General features: G+C 42.6%; 1 protein-coding gene, 1 non-coding gene and 1 pseudogene across 2 annotated transcripts in view; all 3 read left to right on the top strand.

Annotated features, from left to right (window-relative positions):
- The window catches only part of LAPTM4B (lysosomal protein transmembrane 4 beta), a 78,373-nt gene that overhangs the window by 28,693 nt on the left and 27,317 nt on the right, over positions 1–22,363 (top strand). The window contains exons 2-4 of the mRNA XM_047725852.1: positions 1,466–1,577; positions 21,110–21,183; positions 21,522–21,644. Of these exons, the coding sequence (XP_047581808.1) occupies positions 1,466–1,577; positions 21,110–21,183; positions 21,522–21,644 (309 nt within the window). The remainder of the gene's footprint in view (positions 1–1,465; positions 1,578–21,109; positions 21,184–21,521; positions 21,645–22,363) is intronic.
- Positions 14,905–15,038, top strand: LOC125099539 (small nucleolar RNA SNORA70). The gene has a single exon (XR_007127252.1). It is a non-coding gene; the product is annotated as a small nucleolar RNA SNORA70 (small nucleolar RNA).
- On the top strand, positions 14,939–15,441 carry LOC125097807 (60S ribosomal protein L10-like; annotated as a pseudogene).

Here is a 22,363-nt window from a genome sequence, read left to right as displayed (position 1 = left end):
TTATGATCTCAGTCTCCTGGGGTCAAGCCCCATGTTGGGCTCACTCCCCAGCACAGTCTGTTCTTCCCTAGCCCCCTCCTCCATCCCACCCTGCTCTCCCTCTCAAATGAATGAATGAATGAATGAATGAATGAAACGTTTAGGGGGAAAAAAAGAAAAATAAATTCTGGGGTAGATGTTTTGTAGAACAAACAAACCTGACACTCCCCTTAAACCTTTTCCGTAAATAGGTATACCAAATACAGATTTTATAGTAGGATATTCCTTTATTTACTGTTGTTAGTAAATGCATTTCCTCCATAATCTTCATGGTTATTCATTTTATCCTCCCCATTTTGACAAGAGTAAAACTCCAGAAAAAGACACCCCAGTCTCGTCTCAGGCCTCACCTATGCTCTCCCCACAACTGCCCCCCAGCCCCGCCACAGCTGGTACACCTGCCCACAGCGGGTACACGTGCGCAGCATGTGGTAAGGGCAGTTAGGAAGAACAAAGGAAATAGAAATGCAGGAGTAGAAGAGCCAGAATTTCCTAGTTGGTCGGATGTGGGAATAAGGAAGATGGTAAGCCCAAAGATTACCAGCTTCCAAGTATAAACAGGAGGCTAAGAGATTGGGTTTTGGAATTAAAAAATCTCTGGATTCAGATCCCATTTCTGCAGATCATTAGTGGTCTGATCTTCAGTAATGTTCTTCGCCCCCAAGCCTCAGTTTCCTCGTCTATAACATGGGGATAATTTAGTGCCGAGGTCACTAGGTCATTGGACGGCTTAAGAGAGAGACTCCACGTACAGCACTTAGCGTAGTGCCTGAGTGTTTTCCACTTTTAATTATTAATGGTGATGGTATTTTTTTTTTTTTTTTAAGAGAGAACATAAAAAGAGGAGCAGAGTTGGGAGATGGTGAGGGAAGGTGATTTCCGTTCAGACGATCTAAGTTTGAAGTACCCAAGGGACGTGTGTATTCTGCGGTATCCGGAAGGCAGAGCCTTGGGCCTGGGGTGGAAAGGGGCTCACCTGTGCTGCAGTGGGGGGTTGGATCCTGGCTCTGCTGCCGTGGTTTTGTACCATTCTCTGACTTTTGTGTCCTAGCTGGTCTCAAAACTCACATTGTCTGACCCTGTGGAAATGTTGGATCACCTGGAAAGACTTGTGGTTGCTTATCAGAGCGCACTTGGCTAACTGGAGTCTGTGTGTGTTTCCCACCTTGTTGGGCATCAGGACTGCTGTGTGTGTCCGGATGGGTTGCTCACCTGCTCTAGGGTTTCCGCCCTGAGGCGGCAGGAGGTGAAATCTGCTGCCCTTCCCTGGCTGCCAGGATGTCCTCAGGCACCCTGGGGGTGGTGGTGGGGGTGGGGGGTCGTAGGGTTGGATGGGGGACCCTCTGCTGATGTTAAATTCCATGTGGTCAGTTTAAGTTCTTACGATAGGGACCATTTTCTGGGGTGCTTATTTCTCTCCCTGCAGGTCATCAACGCTGTGGTGCTGCTGGTTCTGCTGAGTGCCCTGGCGGACCCGGACCAGTACCACTTCTCAAGTTCTGAGCTGGGAGGCGACTTTGAGTTCATGGATGATGCCAGTAAGTACATCAGATAGCAGCTGTCGTGGCTCTTGGGGTATTTTTCAAGGGTGGGGAATCTTGCCGCCAGGTCTTCCTGTTAAATTACAAATATTGATTCGTGGGCCCATTTGAACTGATACTTCCCTTTCTTTCCGTCGTTACAAATCAGATCAACAGATACTTACGTGCTGCTTGTGTTCTGCTGCTGTTCTAAGTTCAGGAGTCTAAGTAGATGTCTCTCCTATTCCTTTTTTTTTTTAAATTAAAAAATTTTTAAATATTTTAATAAACATATAATGTATTTTTATCCCCAGGGGTACAGGTCTGTGAATCGCCAGGTTTACACACTTCATAGCACTCAGCATAGCACATACCCTCCCCAATGTCCATAACCCCACCCCCCTTTCCTGACACCCCTCCCCCCTTCCTTTTTTTCACCCCACCTTACATTAACTTTCTTTGTTTAAAGAAAGTTAATTTTTTAAATTACTGCTCTGTTGTTTTTTACCCTGGGCCTTTTTAACCTTTAAAAAAATTTTTTTTAAATTTTTTAAAAAAGATTTTATTTATTTATTTGATAGAGATCACAAGTAGGCAGAGAGGCAGGCAGAGGAGAGGAGGAAGCAGGCTCCCTGCTGCGTAGAGAGCCTGATTTGGGGCTAGATTCCAGGACCCCAGGATCATGACCTGAGCTGAAGACAGAGGCTTCAACCCACTGAGCCACCTAGGTGCCCCATAGCCTTTTTTTTTTTTTTAAATAAGATTTTATTTATTTGTCAGAGACAAAGTGAGAAAGGAAGCACAAGCAGGGGGAGTGGGAGAGGGAGAAACAGGCTTCGCCTGGAGCAGGGAACCCAACACGGTGCTTGGTCCCAGGACCCTGGGATCATGACCTGAACCGAAGGCAGGTGCTTAATGACTGAGCCACCCAGGTGCCCCCACCTTTTGGCCTTTTTAAGAGGATGTGGAGTAAATGGCAGGAAGCAGGGTCATAAGGATCATGCATATCTATCTCATTGGTTCTTCTCTTAATGTTTCTGTATTTACCTTTCTTCTAGGAGATGATCATTCTCTGTTCCAGAAGCTCTGTTGCTCATTATTTGGTGGACTTGGGCCTTTTTCCAATAAGTAGAAACATACACAGGAATGTGGATGTGTGATAGACCAGAAGGAGGCTGGGCCCCCCCAGCTTTAAGGTCATAGACAACTGAACATTTTATAATTATAGTCATGCTGTGTCCACACTGCCTGAAAGGGGCAGTGTTGTGCATAATCCCAAACAAAAGATCATGCAAATGTAATTGTCATTGGCTTTGGAGAACTGTAAATGCATTTTAAGAAAAAGGTTGGGGCAAAATGAGTAAGGTGGGGAGACAGTGACTCAAGGTACAGTTTTGGGATAGACTGGGAACATTCAGAAGACTGTGAGGCTTGTGGGTTCTGTTCCCAGGGTGAGAACATCGCTGTTCGGTGGCTTTTAGTAATTCAGCGGTTATGCATTGATGTGTGTTTTATGCAGATCCCTTTCATTGCTGAGAGAGGAGGATGCATTTAGGAGACTGGTGCGTGAGTATAGAGGTCTGGAGACTAGTTCGGGGGTGTTTCCCTGTGATCCAGGCTGCACTGAGGATGGGGAAGAGGGTGGGTTTTGGAGGTAGAATTGATAGACCTTGTTAGTGTGGGTGAGGAAGGGAGGGAGGAATCAGACGATCCCTGCTTTCCAGCTTGAATAAAAGACTGATCTCTAGGGGGAAGAGAGTCTGGGTTCGGGAGATGAGTACTTATCTAGGGAGGGAACTTGGCTTCGCTTTGAGTAACTCAGCGAGGTGGTTAGGAATCTGTGCTCTGAAGCAGAAGACCTTAGTTTGAATCCTGACTGTGCCATATATTAAACGTGTTAACATGGGGCTAGTCAGTTACCTTTGTGTGCCTTCCATTCCCCCACTGAGAGATAGGGCTGATCATAGTATCTGCCTCGTGGGATTGTCGTGGTGATTAAATCAGTTAGTACATGGAAAAAAAACCCACATAGGATGGGGTCTGGCCCATAGTAAATGCCAGTATATTTTGCTCTTTTACTAACCATTCTTACTTAGGTATGCTGCAGCTAAAACACGAGCTGTGGAGAGATCAAAAAGGTGGTTGGGGGGGGCACCTGGGTGGCTCAGTTGGTTGGGTGACTGCCTTCAGCTCAGGTCATGATCCTGGAGTCCTGGGATCGAGTCCCACATCAGGCTCCCAGCTCCAAGGGGAGTCTGCTTCTCCCTCTGATCTTCTCCCCTCTCATGCTCTCTCTCTCAAAGAAATAAATAAAATCTTTAAAAATAAATAAATAAATAAATAAATAAATAATAATAATAAAAAAAGGTGGTTGGGTATGTGACTTTGTAACCCAGAACCCTGACGTCTGGGCTGATGTAAATTTGAGGACATCAGCCTAGAAATGGCATTTATGTTAAGGACATAGTGAAGGGGAAGAAGGAAAAGGAAGGGGTACCGGATTGAGCCCTGGAGGAGCCCCATCAGTAGAGGCCAGGACAGGAGCCCGGGAGCAAACCAGTAATGAAGTAAGCAGAAAACCAGGAGACGCTTTTCTCTTTTCTTCTCTCTTTTTTTTTTTTTCCTTCTCTTCTCTTTTCTTTTTTTTTCCTTCTCTTCTCTTTTCTTCTCTCTTTTCTCCACTCCTCTTTTCTTGTTTCTTCTCTTTTTTTTGTTTCATTGAAGATTTCTTTTTTTTTTTTTAAGATTTTATTTATTTATTTGACAGAGAGAGACCAAGCAGGCAGAGAGAGAGAGAGAGAGAGGAAGCAGGCTCCCTGCCAAGCAGAGAGCCCGACGCGGGGCTCGATCCCAGGACCCTGAGATCATGACCTGAGCCGAAGGCAGCGGCTTAACCCACTGAGCCACCCAGGCGCCCCGAAGATTGCTTTATTTTAGATTTTAGAAAGAGGGAAAAGAGAGAGCATGAACTGGGGGAGGGGAGAGCGCAGAGGAAAAGGAACAAGCCGACTCCGTGCTGAGCGTGGAGCCCGATGTGGGGCTCAGTCTCCTGGGCCCTGAGATGATGACCTGAGCCAAAACCAAGCGTTGGATGCCCGGCCTGCTGAGCCACCCAGGCGCCCCCAGGGACGCTTTCTGTCACCTTCTACCACCATAGCTTTGTGATCCGTCCCAAAGAATCAGGACATTATATTCTCCTGGGGTGTGGAACCTTGTCAGACTGAGACGGGACTTCTGCTATAATGTTGCTGCTCCTCATGATTTTGAATAACCCTGTTATTCTTAACAGATTCTTCCAAAAAGTATAATGAGTTCCATTAATATTAAATTAGTATCTCTGCCTTCCTTCCCCTGAGCTAAAAGACTATGTAAGCTGTAGACAGAATGTTTGGTTGACATTTAAAAACAAATTATCGTTTCGCTGTTTCCAGTAGCAGGATTCCATTTCTAAAGTAATTGAGGTTAGAAAAGGAAGTTTTAAATGATACAGCTATAGTGTTCTCTGGATCCTATAGTAATACTATATGCCTTGATCTAATTGCCAGAGATTAAGCTGGGTAATGAGTCTCTGACAGTATAGGCTTAATTTAGCTGACTTAAATGACTTGCTGGTACTTAAGAGTTTAAAATAGTAGTTGTTCTCTAATGTCCTGGATATTAATTCCAGTGCATTGGAGGTTTCTCTCCTATGTCATATATTTAAAAGAAATGAATGAAGAGTTTGTAATTATTGTTAGGACTCTATCAGTCATTTAAGTTACATGTTATAAAAAGGTACAGAAGAGTGGATAGTGACTGGAGTAAGTCTTTTTTTTTTTAACTTTTTTTTGCTTACATTCCTTTTCATATGGTTAGATCGCTTTTTTTTTTTTTAAACAGGACATTTTATTTTCTTTTTTTCTTTTTTTTTTTTTTTTTAAAGATTTTATTTATATAGCAGAGACACAGCGAGAGTGGGAACACCAGCAGGGGGAGTGAGAGAGGGAGAAGCAGGCTTCCCATGGAGCAGGAAGCCTGACTCGGGGCTCGATCCCAGGACCCTGGGATCATGCATGACCTGAGCCAAAGACAGACAGACACTCAATGACTGAGCCACGCAGGTGCCCCTGGGTCTCCTTTTTAAAAAAGATAGATATTTATTTGAGAGAGAGAGAGAGAGAGCAGGAACAGGGGAAGAGGGAGAAGGAGAAGCAGACTCCTTTCTGAGACTCCCTGGGATAATGACCTGAGCCAAAGACTAATGCTTGACTGAATGAGCCACCCAGGTGCCGCAGGCCCCACCCCCCACTTTAATGTGGAGCTTGAACTCACAACCTTGAAATCAAGACCTGAGTGAGATCAAGAGTCAGATGCCTAATCCACTAAGCCACCTAGGTGCCCCATCTCCTTTTTAAAACAAATTTTGTAGGTCAAAATTCATTGTGTTTGACAAGCCTTTCTATATTTAACTCACACATGGATAGAATTAAATAATTCTTGAAATGGGTACAAGCAATTGCTTTTTTTTTTTAATACTTTATTTATTCATTTGACAGAGAGAGATAATAAGTAGGCAGAGCAGCAGGCAGAGAGAGAGGGGAAGCAGGCTCCCCGCTGAGCAGAGAGCCCTATGTGGGGCTCGATCCCTGGACCCTGAGATCATGACCTTAGCTGAAGGCAGAGGCTTAACCCACTGAGCCACCCAGGTGCCCCAGCAATTGCTTTAAATAGCAATTTTAAGTTGATATCTTTTTGGAGTGGTGGTGGTGATATGCAGATTTTATCCAGGACAGAGAAGGAATGTGTTTCACTTTTCCATATGGTATTTTCCTAAAATAATCTGGTAGAATAAGATTTATTATTTACATCAAAACAAGGCATATGGGAGAATCCTCTGGGATAAAGAAAAAGTAGGATTTCTCTTTAAAAAAAAAAATCTGGTCCTTTAACATTTGTATTTTTATATATGTTATATGATGCAAAAATATTAGTGATAATACATATTTATAATTTATAAATAAATATTTTTATGTTACCCCCCCCCAGTTGACTACACTAAGAAAGCATGAGGAACTGTCACAGGTTGGAGGAAACTAAAGAGACACAAATAAATGTAGTACAAGATCCTGGATTGCATTTTGCAACAGAAAAAGGACAATAAAAGGGAGACATGTAAAGTTCACATAATTTTTGTAGTTTAATTAATAATATTATAAAAGTGTTAATTTCCTGTTTTTTTATTTTTTAAAGATTTTTATTTATTTATTTGACAGAGATCACAAGTAGGCAGAGAATCAGGCAGAGGAGAGGGGGAAGCAGGCTCCCCATGAGCAGAGAGCCTGGTGTGGGACTTGCTCCCAGGACCCCAAGATCATGACCTGAGTCAGAGGCAGAGGCTTTAAACCACTGAGCCACCCGGGTGCCCCAAGCATCTGACTCTTGGTTTTGGTTCAGGTCACGGTCTCAGGGTTGTGAGATTGACCCCTGAGTTGGGCTCCCCACTGGGTGTTCAATCCGCTTGGGATTCTCTGTCTCCTTCCCCCGCTGTCTCTATCCCCCCCAACATGTGCATGCCTCTCTCTCTCTCTCTCTCTCTCTCTCTCTTCATTAATTAATTAAAATCTAAGAAATTGGAAAGCCCAAAGAATTATTGGCTAGGGCTTTCTATATGGCTCTTTTTTTTTTTTTTTTCATTTTTAAAGATTTTATTTATTTATTTATTTGGCAGAGATCACAAGTAGGCAGAGAAGCAAGCAGAGAGAGAGGGGGAAGCAGGCTCCCTGCTGAGCAGAGAGCCGTATGTGGGGCTTGATCCCAGGAACCTGAGATCATGACCTGAGCTGAAGGCAGAGGCTTAACCTACTGAGCCACCCAGGCACCACTCCATATGGCTCTTGACATCACAGAGTAGAGCTCTCCTTGCTCTGTCATGGAGAGGATCCCAGGCTGCCTGCCTGCTGTCTATTCACATACCCCCATAGAAGCCTGGCAGTCCGTCTGCACAGCTTGTCCACTGTGCATAAGGATCCCCACAGTCTTGAAGTAGACCTACCCATGCAGCAGTTGGGGAAGTAGAGCCATAGGAACCTTCCTGGCCCTTTACTTTCATTATCCATCATCCACCCCCCACCCTCCCATCTGTATATTTACCTTTTAAATCACGTGGCTCAAAAGGTTGCATATTCTACACATTGACCACATCTTATTTTATTTTTTAAAGATAATTCAATGAACATTGTCAAGGGAGATTTTTTTAACTAAGATGTAGATGTACGAAGACCACTAGGGATAATGAAGTGACATGGATAATCAAAGCCACAGAGACTGTCCTAGACCTGAAGGAGTGGTGGGAGGCTGTGGTTACTGGATCTGGGAAGAAGAGACTCTTACAGGGTTAACCTCTTCTTTAGGATGAGTGGCCTCTGGTCTAGGGCCACAGCCCAACCCAAGGCACCCTCTCCTTGCCTCTGCTCTCCTGTCTGGACTCCTGACTGGAATCCAGTCAGGCCAGAGGGCACGGGAGGCTGCTGATAGCCCATGCAGGTCTGCCTTTCTGGGCCAGAGAACCAGATGGTGAAAGGCCAATGAAGACCTCTGAGAACAATCATTCACTCGCTTACCTGGGTGTTCACGTAACCTGACTGTTTGGCTTGGTGTGCATTTCCCCACTTTACCTACAGGAGTAAGGAACTTTGCTAATGGGGAATCTGGGTGGTTCAGTCGTTAAGCATCTGCCTTCGGCTCAGTTCATGATCTCTGTGTCCTGGGATTGAGCCCTGCATTGGACTCCCAGGTTGTCAGGAAGCCTGCTTGTATTGCTTCTCTCGCTGTGTCTCTCTCAATAAAATCTCACCCCCCCCCCCAAACTTTGCTTAGTGTCTTTTTTAAAGTTATGTACGTTAAGCCAGGATGCCTGGGTGGTTCAGTCAGTTAAGTGTCTTCCTTCTGCTCAGGTCATGATCTCCGGGTCCTGGGATCTAGTGTCACATGGGGGGCTCTGCTCAGTGGGGAGCCTGCCTCTCCCTCTGCCTCTGCCTGCAACTCCCCCTAGTAAGTAAAATAAGTAAAATATTTAAATAAGTAAAATATTTAAATAAGTAAATATTTAAATAAGTAAATATTTAAGTAAATAAATAAGTAAATATTTAAATTTATAAATAAGTAATAATAAATAAGTAAATAAGTAAGAAGTAAAATATTTAAATAAGTAAATATTTAAGTAAATATTATAAATAAGTAAAATATTTAAACATCTATAAGATTAGAGTCAGTTCCTTTTTTTAAAAAAAGGTTTATTTATCTGAGAGAGAGAGGGAGAGAGCGAGCGGGCAACGGAGGGGCAGAGGGAGAGAAAGAATCCTGAAGCAGATTCCTTGCAACTATCTATAGGATCAAGATGGAGAAACTACGAGTCTAACCTCATTCTTATATGAAAAGTTTGGGAAATATAATTACATGTTTTGAGAAACAAAGGATATAGAGTGCCTTACCTTTAAAATATAAAATATTTAAAACTTCAGTTGAAGACACCATAGATTTTTAATAACTTAAACATATTTATAAATATGTGTGCATATATATTTTGACAGAGGACCACAGAAAGAGGGCTAAACCTCACAAAAGTTACTCAGACACTTGTTAAAGATGGTAAGGACAACTTTAGTCAAGAGGGGTAGTGTAGTAGGGGAAGGAGGTCAAGCTCAACTCCGCCTCCAGCAAGGATGAGTGAAGTGGGATAGCCATGGGGCAGGTGGGGGTCAATGGATAGAAATTGAGCAGAAACAGCAAGGCTGGAGAGATTGTTGCTAGACAGCTCAATAGGATTCTTGCCGAAGGCAAACCAGAGTGGCACATTGTAGAGGCTGGGGGATGAGGAATTTGATCAGATACCAGGATGATCCGATACCAAGGAGAAGGGTTTTCAGTGAGCTGAGTCAGCAGGATTATTGCTGAAACTAGACGGGATAGGCCATGGGCAGGGCAGAAGGTGTTTGGAGGAGAGCGTTGTTATGTGTCTCCATCTATCTGAGGAGTCGTTTCTGCTTCCAGCACCACGCTGCAAGGAAGTCTGGAAGATGCAGATTGTACCTTTCTAGCCTCTGCAGAATAGGCAGACCCACTAGAAGGTGGGAGTGAATGCTCAGTGCCAGTTCCCCACTGCAGACATGCTATAGCGTACGGTGAGCCTGATCTGTCCTCCTTTTTCAGAAATCTTCCAACTATTCTTTCTTATTTTTTCTCCTATGCTTAAGCATCAACTTATCCAGTTCTCAGGTAGTTCTGTTGCATATTTGTTAATAACAGATGTTAAGCTTACTGATTAACCTAGGGAGAAGTGAGTGATACCTTACATGTGGTATTTTGTCTAGTTACACGTTTTTTAAAAAATGGCATTATTGAGGGGTGCCTGGAAGGCTCAGTCATTGACCTGAGCCGAAGGCAGATGCTTATGATCCCAGGTGCCCCGCATCGGGTTCCCAGGTTGGCAGGGAGCCTGCTTCTCCCTCTCCCACTCTACCTGCTTGTGTTCTCTCGCTGTCTCGCTCTCTGTCAAATGAATAAAATCCTTAAAAAAAAAAAAAAAAGCATTGTTGAGGTAATAATTTATATACCATAAACTTAACCCATTTAAAATGTACAAGTCAATGAGTTTTAGTGAATTTACAGAGATAATGTAACACTTTTAAAATACCTGATTACAAGGTGCCTGGGTGGCTCAGTCGTTAAGCGTCTGCCTTTGGCTCAGGTCATGATCCCAGGGTCTCCTGCTCAGCAGAGAGCCTGCTTCTGCCTCTCCGACCCTCCTGCTTGTGTGCCCTCTTTCACTGTGTCCCTCTCTGTCAAATAAATAAATAAAATCTCAAAAAAAAATCTGATTACAGGGGCACTTGGGTGGCTCAGTTGATTAGTATCTGACTCTGATTTTTAGCTCAGGTCATGATCTCAGGGTTGTGAGATGGAGCCCTGTGTTGGGCTCCACACTGGATGTGGAGACTGCTTAAGATTTTCTCTCTCCCTTTGCCCTACTCCTGCCCAGGCTTAAATGCTGTCTAAAAACAAGTTAGTAAATAAAAAATGAAAATGTCTGGTTACAACTTACTAGTTAATACAGATCTTCTTCTTCTTCAGTGTCCCATGAGTAATGTTTCCAGAACTTTTTCTATATGTATAGATTGTACATATTTAAATATACAGTGTTACAGTATCCATACAATACCCAGTGCTCATTACAAGTGTCCTCCTTAATCCCCATCACCTGTTTAACCCATTCCCTCATCCTCTTCCCCTCGTAACCATCAGTTTGTTCACTACAGTTCAGAGAGTCCGTTTCTGGGTTTGTCTCTCTCTCTCTCTCTCTCTCTCTGTTTTCCTTTGCCCATTTGTTTTGTTTCTTAACTTCCACATGTGAGTGAAGTCATATGGTATTTTTCTTTCTGTAACTGACTTATTTCACTTAGCATTATACTTTCTGGCTCCATCCATGTTGTTGTAAACAGGCAAGATATTAACTCTTTTTCGTTGAGTAATACTCCATTGTATATATGCCAAATTGTCTTTATCCATTCATCAGTTGATGGACACTTGGCTGCTTCCACAATTTGGCTATTGTAGGTAATGTAGGTAAACATAGGGGTGCATATATCCCTTTGAATTCTTTTTTGTGCTTTTGGGGTAAACACCCCAGTAGTGCCATTACTGGATCTCAGGGGAGTTCTGTTTTTAACTTTGAAGAACCTCCATACTGGTTTCCTCAGTGGCTGCACCAGTTTGCCATCCCCACCAGCAGTGCACGAGGGTTTCCTCACCAACACTTGTTGGTCCATATGTTGTTGATTTTAGCTATTCTGACTGGTGTGAAGTGGTATCTCACTCTGGTTTTGATTGCATTTCCCTGATGATGAGTCACGTTGAGCATCTTTTCATGTGTCTGTTGGCCATCTGGATGTCTTTGGGGAAATGTCTGTTCATGTTGTTGCCCATATTTTAATTGGATTATTTGTTTTTTGGATGTTTAGTTTGATAAGTTCCTTTTTTTAGATACTAATTCTTTATCGAATATGTGATTTGCAGATACCTTCTCCCATTTTTAGTTCAGTTCTTGTTGCACTGTGCAGAAACTTTATTTTGTCATAGTCCCAGTAGTTTATCTTTTGCTTCCCTTACCTCAGGAGATGTATCTAGAAAAAGCGTTGCTACAGCCGATGACAGAGAAATTACTGCCGGTGTTCTCCTCAAGGATTTTTATGGTTTCAGGTCTCACATTTAGTTCCTGATCCATTTTGAGTTATCTTTGCATATGGTATAAGAAAGTGGTTCAGTTTCATTCTTTTGCATGTAGCTGTCCAGTGTTCCCAACACCATTTGTTGAAGAGACTGTGTTTTTTCCATTAGATATTTTCTGCATTGTTGAAGATTGACCATATAATTGTGGTTTTATTTCTGGGTTTTCTATTCTATTCTGTTGATCTATGGGTCTGTGGTTGTGCCAGTACTATATTATGTAGTATAATTTGAAGACTGGAATGGTGATGCCTCCAGCTTTGTTTTTCTTTTTCAAGATTGCTTTGGCTATTTGGGATCTTTTGTGGTTCCATATAAATTTTAGGGTTGTTTTTTTCCTAGGTCTGTGAAAAATTTTGTAGTTTAATAGGGATTGCATTAAATCTATAGATCATTCATGTTTTTTCATTAAATGTCTTTAAAAATTTAAAAATAAAGTTCTTTTGCTTTCTTCACCATGTGGTCTAGACACATATGTATCTTGGTTCTCTGGTGAACATAATCACACCAAAAAAATGTAAATGCTGTTTATTAGTTTTTCTTTCTCATTCTTTTTTTTTTTTTTTTTTTAAGATCTCATTTTTAAGTAAACTGTATAGCCAATGTGGGCTCAATCTTATATCCCCGAGATCAAGAGTCACTTGCTCCACTGACTGAGTCAGCCAGGTGCCCCGGTTCTATTTTTATATAGAGACTTAATTATGTCAGTATATATCTCAGTATAAGCATATAGCTGGCAAGAGCTAATTTCCTTATCTTAGAGAATAGGGGGTTAAGAGAGAGTCTCTGAACTTGACAGTTTAAGCAAATTATTGAAATAACTAATCCTTCCTAACCTTTTATAGCTTATTTTAATTCCTAGGGCCTGACAACATGGGTAGACCTTGCAAACGTTATGCCAGACACACAGACACAAAAGCCACATATTATTTGATTCCGTTTGTATGAGATGTACGGAATGGGCAGGTCTATAGAGATGGAAAGTAGATGAGTAACTGCCAGGGGCTGGAGGAAGGGGGAATGGGGAGTGACTGCTGAGGGTATGGGGGATTTTTTTGGGAGTGTGAAAATATTCTGGAATTAGTGGTGATGAGCTGTGCAGCTTTATGATTATACCAAAAACTCACTGAACTATACATGGTTTTAAAGAGTAATTTTTATGGCATGTGAATTAAATCTCAATAAAAAAAAAGTATGAGGAAGAAAACAACCCTTCCAAATAATCATGTCCTCCAATAAATTCTTTATTCCCCTTTTCTGAAAATAATACTGTGCCCTCTGACCTCCCTTAGCTCTTCGTCAGTTACCTCCTCTTGAATTCTTCCCTCCCTCCCCAGTAGATGCTGAGCATCAGAAGAGGAATCTAGAGGTTCTCTAGATTATGTCCTTAATGGTGTTCATTTCCTATTACACACCTGTTGAGTATTCAGGAAATAAATGCTGAGTTTGAGAATAACGTTGTGGGGGGGTCACCTGGGTGGCTCAGCTGGTTGGGCGACTGCCTTCGGCTCATGTCATGATCCCAGACTTTCAGGATCGAGTCCTGCATCAGGCTCCCAGCTCTTTGGGGAGTCTGCTTCTCACTCTGACCTTCTCCTCTCTCATGCTCGCTCTCACTCATTCTCTCTCAAATAAATAAATAAAAAAAAATCTTAACAACAACAACAACAAAAACATTGTAGGGGCGCCTGGGTAGCTCAGTGGGTTAAGCCTCTGCCTTTGGCTCAGGTCATGATCTCAGGGTCCTGGGATCAAGCCCCACATCAGGCTCTCTGCTCAGCAGGGAGTCTGCTTCCCCCTCTCTCTCTGCCTATCTCTCTGCCTACTTGTGATCTCTGTCTGTCAAATAAAAAAACCCTAAAAAAAAAAAAATTAAAAAGAATAAAGTTGTAAATTAGCAAGGTTACCAAAAAACTCTTCCCGTCTGAATCTGCTTCAATAAAAAGTTGTAAACAGTTGCCACACACATAACAAAAAGTGTATTAGAACCTCTCTTCTGTTTTAATGGAATAAAACTAGTGCCTAATTGCATCCTCCTCCCCAAGCTTTTCAGTCTCAGAACGTGGGAACCCTATAGTAGGGACTTGCAGGACCTGTGTTTTCTCTTTGGCCCTGTGGGCATTCAGAGCTTCGTATTTGGGTCAGTAGCTCATAGTGTTGCTGCAGATCCATCTGAAAATAGTTCTTTAGACCTAACAGTGAGAATAGACCCCAGATAGTGTTTGTTTTCATAAACTGCGGTGCCAGGAATGTGGCCAAAAATGAGAGAAACTTGAGACGAAACAATGACTTATGACTAAGGAAGTAAGATGGGAACATCAATCAAGTAGTTATCTAGCTAGCTTCCAAGTTTTATGGAGAAGAACCAAATCAAAGAGATATAAGGGAAAGTGAAATTAGAAATAAGGGTATTTAAACAAAGGCATTCCATGACATTAAGGCCAAGAGACAACAATGCAAGAAATGATTTGGATCATATGAAAACATACATACCAACAAGGCCTACATACACCTTTTTTTGTATCAGAGGTCAGCATAGTAATGTTGAAAGAAATAAATTGGGAAAATGACTTGGAACATTGATGATAGACAAAAAGGGATTGTTCTTAATATATTCAGGAACTATAGCAAATTGCATTAGGAGAACACTTTCAGTTACAAGAGATAGAAACCCAGCTCAAATAGGAAAAAGTGGGGGGAAAGGAGCAGAAGAAAGAAATGGGAGATCTGGGTAATTACTTGGGAAAAAAATACTGTGTCTCACCAATAATTGACAATACAGTGACTTATAAAGAAAGAGAAAGGCATTTCAGAGAACTCCTTTACATGCCTATTCTGTTTCAATGATTGACTAAGTATCAGAAAACATGGTCTAATTAGCCTTTTGTGGCCTGTGGTGTAGCTTTTCTTAGGATCCTTTTCAAATTAGAACTGCATTATTAAAGCAGGAATTTAATTAAGGGAACAGCTGAGGACAGCGTGCTCGGACTGGATTGCTACTGGGAGCTCCTTGTGCGAAGAATAAGTAAAGGTTGTCCCTGTCAGTGAACAGTACTATTACTGATCGTAGAAATCCATACTTTCTCTGCAGCCAATTAAGCCGGCTGTGCTCTTTTTCTATGGGCGCCCAGTGTGCCATGGCTGCGAACAGTAGGCTCCTCGGTAGTGTATGCAGCCTGTTGATTGTACGGGTTGCCCTAAGGGACCTTGGAGACAGCCCTTTTGGTGGATGCTGGGGTCTGACCTCATGGCTATCTCCAATTTAGGCTGCAGACAGGTATGCGGGGTGCCTTTGGAAAGCCCCAGGGCACAGTAGCCAGGGTCCACATTGGCCAAGTCATCATGTCCATCCATACCAAACTGCAGAACAAGGAGCATGTGATTGAGGCCCTATGCAGGGCCAAGTTCAAGTTCCCTGGCCGCCAGAAGATCCACATCTCCAAGAAGTGGAGCTTTACTAAGTTCAATACAGATGAATTTGAAGACATGGTGGCTGAAAAGCGGCTTATCCCAGATGGCTGTGGGGTCAAATACATCCCTAACTGTGGTCCCTTGGACAAATGGAGGGCTCTGCACTCATGAGAACCTTGGCACTACCCCTTCCTGTCATATTCATGCCCACCAGTAAATTCAACTTCCTGTAAAAAAAAAAAAAATCCTTACTTTGTTATTAGAGTAATAACCTCATTTACATGACGTAATTAAAAGGAATGAATTAAAAATGAATTTTAGGGGCTCTTGGGTGGCTCAGTCAGTTAAGCGTCCAGCTTTTGATCTCAGCTCTTGTCTCGATCTTAGGGTCGTGAGTTCAAGTACTGTGTTGGGCTCCATGCTGGGTGTGGAACCTGCTTAAAAAATAAATAAGACAAATAAAAATAAAGGAATTTTAATCCCTCAGAGTAACTCATGTTCACGATGGTGCCCTATGCATTATTTCAGAGGAATCAACCAGTGCTCTCGTTTGCTAGGAGAGAAGGCACGTGAGCCTGCTTTAACTTAACCCGCTCTGTGGTTTTATTCAGTTTACACTTTGATTCTACCTAAGGGATTTCACATGCTTGTCATATATTCAGTCTGGTCAGTGTGGTTGGTATAATAATTTGTACGAACAGAATATTGAAAATTTCCTCATCTCAAATTAACGTTTTCATAATTGTAAGTAGTGTGTCATTGTGCTGGGTAATAGGATACCTATTACAACTTTATTTGTGCCTTTTAAATTTCTCTTCTTTGACGGGGCGTGTCTCAGTTGGTTAAGTGTTTGCCTTCAGCTCAGGTCATGATCTTGGGGGATTGAGCCCTGGGGGTGCTTCCCCCCTCCTTCTGCAGCTCCCACTGCTTATGCTCTCTCTGTGTCAAATAAATATCTTCAAAAAAATAAATTTCTCTTCTTTCAGAAAAATGTACATTTAAACATTATGATTATGTGAGATTTAGTTCTGGAGTTTATTTTTACTTTAGGATATGCAGGTCATATCAATTTTTGTGGTTATATTAATATTTAAAATTTTTGAATACAGCTTTGAGTTTGTCTACCTATCTGTCTTGTTTAAGATCTGTGAAGTAGCAAATATCCTCTAAATGGGCTGGCTTCTGTTAAATTACTGTTTTTCTTTCTTTTTTTAAATTAAAATTTTTAAAAAAGATTTTATTTATTTATTTGACAAAGAGATCACAAGTAGTCAGAAAGTCAGGCAGAGGGAGCCTGGGTGGCTCAGTGGGTTGGGCCGCTGCCTTCGGCCTGTCGTGATCTCAGGGTCCTGGGATTGAGTCCCGCATCGGGCTCTCTGCTCAGCAGGGAGCCTGCTTCCCTCTCTCACTCTCTCTCTCTCTCTCTCTGCCTGCCTCTCTGTCTACTTGTGATCTCTCTCTCTCTCTCTCTGTCAAATAAATAAATAAATAAAAATCTTTAAAAAAAAGAAAAAAAAAGAAAGTCAGGCAGAGAGAGTGCGGGGAAGCAGGCTCCCTACTGAGCAGAGAGCTTGATGTGGGGTTTGATCTCAGGATCCTGAGATCATGACCTGAGCCGAAGGCAAAGGCTTTTTTAACCCACTGAGCCACCCAGGCCCCCCTAAATTAATGTTTTTCTCATTATAAAATATGCTTGTACAGAATTTGGAAACTGTCTCAGTTGGCAAGAAAATAGTAAACTTTTGCCTGAATGCAGGTTTCAAAGGTCACTATAAATTCAGATCGGTTTTGCACATAGCAAGTACATACTGATGTCCAGCTCCTTGGAGGGCTGCTGTGTGGCTTTCCCTGCACTTTGACCTGGGTCACTCTGTGTGATACCTCCTTCCCAGCCGGGCCCTATACTGCCTGAGAGAGTTGACTGGGGGGTTAGACTACTTGGGAAGAATATCCCACTTACTAGCTGGGCAGCCTTGGGTAAATTACTTGCCTTCTCTGAGCCATCTTTTTCTTATCTAAAATGGGGATAATATTAGTACTTATTATCTGTGGCTGGTCTTTTATTTTTTTTTATTTCTTATTTTTTAAAAGATTTTATTTATTTGACAGGCAGAGATCACAAGTAGGCAGAGAGGCAGGCAGAGAGAGAGGAGGAAGCAGGCTCTCCACAGAGCAGAGAGCCCGATGAGGGGTTCGATCCCAGGACCCTGGGATCATGACCTGAGTCGAAGGCAGAGGCTTTGACCCACTGAGCCACCCAGGTGCCCCATCTCTTAGGTTTCTTCTAGGGATTAAATGAAATAACACAACAGCCCAGTTCAGTGAGGAAAGAAAGCATATCTATGAAGCTGGGAAATAAAGCAGGCGATGGACATCCCCCTCTGGTCATAGCTTTCTGTAGGCAGGAAGAACCTGATAACCCTCACTGCTTTATTGCTTCACATGCAAACGAAGGCAATAGAATGCATCCGTGTTTATTTACATATGTGGCTCCCTACAGAGAGGCTTGCCCTTTGCCTGTAAGGGGTTGTTAGGTCAGCTTCGTTTTGCATGGAAAATGCATTTGGGTTTATTCCCCCACTGATCTGCGAGGATGCTGTGAGGCATACATTAACTTTCCTTGTAGGTATCTTTTCCCTCATAAGAGGGAAAAGCTAAGTTAATGTAGCATAAAAATTATTAACGACAAAATATGTATGTATTCTGAAAGAAATCATGACCTTTTTTTTTTTTTAAAAAAGATTTTATTTATTTCCTTGAGAGAGAGAAAGAGTGGAAATGAGAGAGGACACGAGAGGCGGAGAGGGGCAGAAAGAGAGGGAGAAGCGGACTGTCCGCAGAACAGGGAGCCTGCCGTGGGGCTCCATCCCAGGACCCTGGGATCATGACCTGAGCCGAAGGCAGAGGCTCAACCCACTGAGCCACCCAGACACCGCAGAAACCATGATCTTCTAAGTACTAGCTAGGGCTAATCACCCTCTGAGTGATATATATATTTTTTTTCTTATTTGAGAATTAGATTTTCATTCCTTTTTTTTTTTTTAAAGATTTATTTATTTATTTGACAGACTATGGTTACAAGTAGGTAGAGAGGCAGGCAGAGAGAGGAGGAAGCAGGCTCCCTGCTGAGCAGAGAGCCTGATGCGGGATGGGGATGCGCGGGATGGGGATGAGGGGATCAAGCCCCGAGGACCCTGGGATCATGACCTGATCCAAAGGCAGAGGCTTTAACCCACTGAGCCACCCCAGGCGCCCAGATTTTCATTCCTTTAATTAAAGTGACCAGCATCATTATGAATTTATTGCACTAAATCTGTAGATTAATCTCAGGAGCCTTCGAGTTGTTTTTTTTTTCTTAAGATGGCGAATGGTCTTTTTTGATATATCTGCATTTTATGTAGACCTCCTACTTAAAATGTCCTCTCATCTCTGAAGCTGAGGATACAGAGAGGAAGGTTCTAGAAGTGGAATGTTTTCCTTTGGAGAAATACTTGTAGGAAGTGACAGGCCAGGTTAGGTCATTGGTCAGCATTCAGAGCTGAAGTAGAAGCCTCAGAGTCTTAGCAGAAAGAGGCAAAGATCTGAAATCCACCAAGCGAAGATTAGTCAAGTTCGGCCTTTTGATGCAAGTGCTGTCTCAGCAAGTCATATAAGCTCCGAGCCTGGTTGTGCAGTGTGCTTGGTGGGAACAGGTCTGCCTCAGAATCAGGAGTACTAAAAGAGGTGTCTGTGAAGTGCCTCGGCCCACTGTCCGCACCGTACAGATCTTTACAGCGTGGGTTTTTGTGAGCACCCCACATGGGAACCCCAGTCATGTGTCGTCATCTGAATCCCTAAAGATACGGTAACATGACCTCTTGAATAAATGTTCGCTTAGTCTCTGCTGTGATGGCAGGCATTGTTCCAGATCAGCACTGTTAGATAGAAATAGAGCACAAACACATAATGGAATTTAAAATTTCCTAGCAGCCGCATTTAAAAACACAGGTGAAATTAACTTCAATAAATTTATCTTAGCTCAGTATATCCAAAATATTTTAGCATGTAATCATACAAAAATTATTAATAAGATACTTCACTTTTTTTTTGTTTTTGTTTTTAAATCAGGAGCTGGAGTTCTGGAGTACATTTTAATTTTACAGCACATCTTAATTCAGATTGAGCCTGCTGCAAGTGCTCAGTGCCTCCCTGTGGCTAGTGGCCACTATGGTGGGCATCTGTCCCCTTTTGTGTGTTGGGTTGTAGGAGTAAACAAGATACAGAGAGTTCTTTCCCCCAGAAGGGTTCTTGCATGGGGAGACAGACAATACACAACAGACGTAAGATTGTAGTGATAAGTGCTATAAAGAGAATACGACATTGGGACGCCTTGGTGGCTCAGTGGGTTAAGCCTCTGCCTTGGGCTCAGGTCATGATCTCAGGGTCTTGGGATCGAGCCCCACACTGGGCTCTCTGCTAGGTGGGGAGCCTGCTTCCCTCTCTCTGCCTGCCTCTGCCTACTTTTGATCTCTGTCAAATAAATAAATAAAATGTTTAAAAAAAAAAACACGATACCAACTCGGGAGGAAGTGTGAGGGCTGCCTTACCTAGAATACTCAGGGAAGAGCTGTTGGAGATGTTGATGTCTGAGCTATGGCCTGAATGATTAAAAAGGCAGAGCTAGGGGTGCCTGGGCTCCAGTCACGATCTCAGGGTCCTGGGATCGAGCCCCCGTCAGGTTCCCTCTCTTCCCCATTCCCCCCACACTCACCCCACTTGTGTGTGTACTCTCCCCCTCAAGAGGGTAAATCTTAAACAAATAAAAAGGCAGAGCTACTCCCGTGAAAACATGAGTGATGTTGCCTCTAGTCAGCAGGAACTGCAGATGCAAGGCCCCATGATGGGATGTTCTCTTCGTTGTACTTAGGGAACCAAGTGGTGTGGCTGGATTGTAGGAAGAAGGAAAGTAAGAGACAAGATTGGAGAGGTAGACATGCTCTAGAAGAAATACAGACATAAAGGCTGTGATAAGAAATTGATATTTTAAATGAGATGGGAAGCCAGTGGAGGGCTTTATTAATCTTTTTTAAAGATAATATTTATTTGAGAGAGAAACAGAATAAGTGGGAGGAGGGGAGAGGGAGAAGCAGACTCCCAGCTGATCAAGGAACCCAAGGTGGGACTCAATCCCAGGACTCTAGGATCATGACCTGAGCTGAAGGCAGACATTTAACGGATGGAGCTATCCTAGTGCCCCCAGTGGAGGATTTTTTTTTTTTAAGATTTTATTTATTTATTTGACAGACAGAGATCACAAGTAGGCTGAGAGGCAGGCAGAGAGAGAGAGGGAAGCAGGCTCCCCGCTGAGCAGAGAGCCCAATGCGGGGCTCAATCCTAGGACCCTAGGATCATGACTTGAGCTGAAGGCAGAGGCTTTAACCCACTGAGCCACCCAGGTGCCCCCCCACCGTGGAGGATTTTAATAAGGACTTAATAGTTTATAACTATTTAATAATGAGTTTATAAAATACAGGTGAGACACTCATGTTTCAAAACTACCTGATTTATTACATATCTCATTCAGTGAACCAGAATTCCAAACTTTTTTTTTTTTAACATATGTATCCAATATCTCTTTCCCATTTTCAAAATAAACTTATGTGCAAGTCAGCATGTTATCTGTAGACACTTATGTGATTTAGGGAGAGTGCCTTTTGGACATTTTCTATCCATTAACTTTTAACTTTTTCAAATTCCAGAAGAGCTCTGGGTGTTCGACTTAATATTAAATTCTCGCTTACAACGGTTTTATAAACAAAATGCCTTTGAGGAAAGACAGAAATTGTGAAAACAATGGATCTCCTACTGATTTTCCTCTTTCTTTCCTAACCCTTTGGCAGACATGTGCATTGCGATTGCAATTTCTCTTCTCATGATCCTGATATGTGCCATGGCCACTTACGGAGCGTACAAGGTAATCGGCTTTGAATTAGGGGGCTGTGCCTTCTCCTTGGTCCCTTACCCTTGTAGCCTGGGCAGCTACTTGTGAGAAGGAAAAAGTGATTCTCAGTTTCCTCTAAGAGCCTTTGAAGTTTCAGTCTCATATTAATATTCTGTGGAAAACCAGAAGTGTTCATAGAGGCCTGTTGGTTAAGCTCCTCAGTGTGGTTGACCAGTTGTCCTCAGGACCTGGCTTATTGAATGTCTTGTCCTCCTCTTCCCTTCAGAGGAAGAAACAATTTGTCTGAGTTGGGAAAAAATAATATTTTATGATACTGAATGCAACAACATCATCTTTTCTCTCATATTTAGCAACGTGCTGCCTGGATCATCCCATTCTTCTGTTACCAGATCTTTGATTTTGCCCTCAACACCTTGGTTGCCGTCACTGTGCTTGTTTATCCAAACTCCATTCAGGAATACATACGACAGCTGGTATGTGGCCATCCCCATCACTGTTCCCTTCAGGATCTGGTTGTGTGTACATACACACACACACACACACACACACACACACGAATTTTTGTGTTTTTCCACTTGCATCTGAGTTACTGATTAGAGATTTTTTAGTGTTATCTTTTAGGTTTCTGGTTTCTTAGAATGCTTTTTGGAACAACATAACTTCTTGAGGTTGATAAGGGGGGTGCTGCGATGAGTGTATTAGATGTACCTACGCACATTACAAACTAGTTACTAATTCTTACTTTTGTAAAATGTAGTTTGCTCAGTTATCAGCAGAGGATCGTTTTTTGGCCTCTGCTCTTGTACGGAGAAAGTGGAACTGTACTGTACACTGGTTCCCAAACTTATTTGGCCATAGAACCCCTTTCCTGCTCAAGCATCTCTTTAGGCCTCATTTTCTGTTAAATGTTCTTTGTGACCATCTGAGCAAAAGTGGGTAACTGGGTATTCAGAAGCTGGGGGAGAATGTAATCCTCTGTGCCTTTGTATCTCTCACCTTTGTTAAGATTGTGACTGTGCCTTAAAATTTAATTTCTTCAAAATCTTAGCATGTTTCAAAGGGAGAGAATGTTGACTCTTTGAAGGTTTGCATTGTTTGTGCGCATGGGGGATGGAGCAGGGTTTTTCTGGGACGGGAGGTTCAAGGCTGGGGATTTGACAGGACAGGGGAGGCTGGAAGTTCAGTGGAAAAG

Source organism: Lutra lutra, chromosome 4, assembly GCF_902655055.1.
Source record: "Lutra lutra chromosome 4, mLutLut1.2, whole genome shotgun sequence".
Lineage (NCBI taxonomy): Eukaryota > Metazoa > Chordata > Mammalia > Carnivora > Mustelidae > Lutra > Lutra lutra.
The sequence above is the reverse complement of the archived record's forward strand: the minus strand, read 5'-3'. Positions and strand labels throughout refer to the sequence as shown.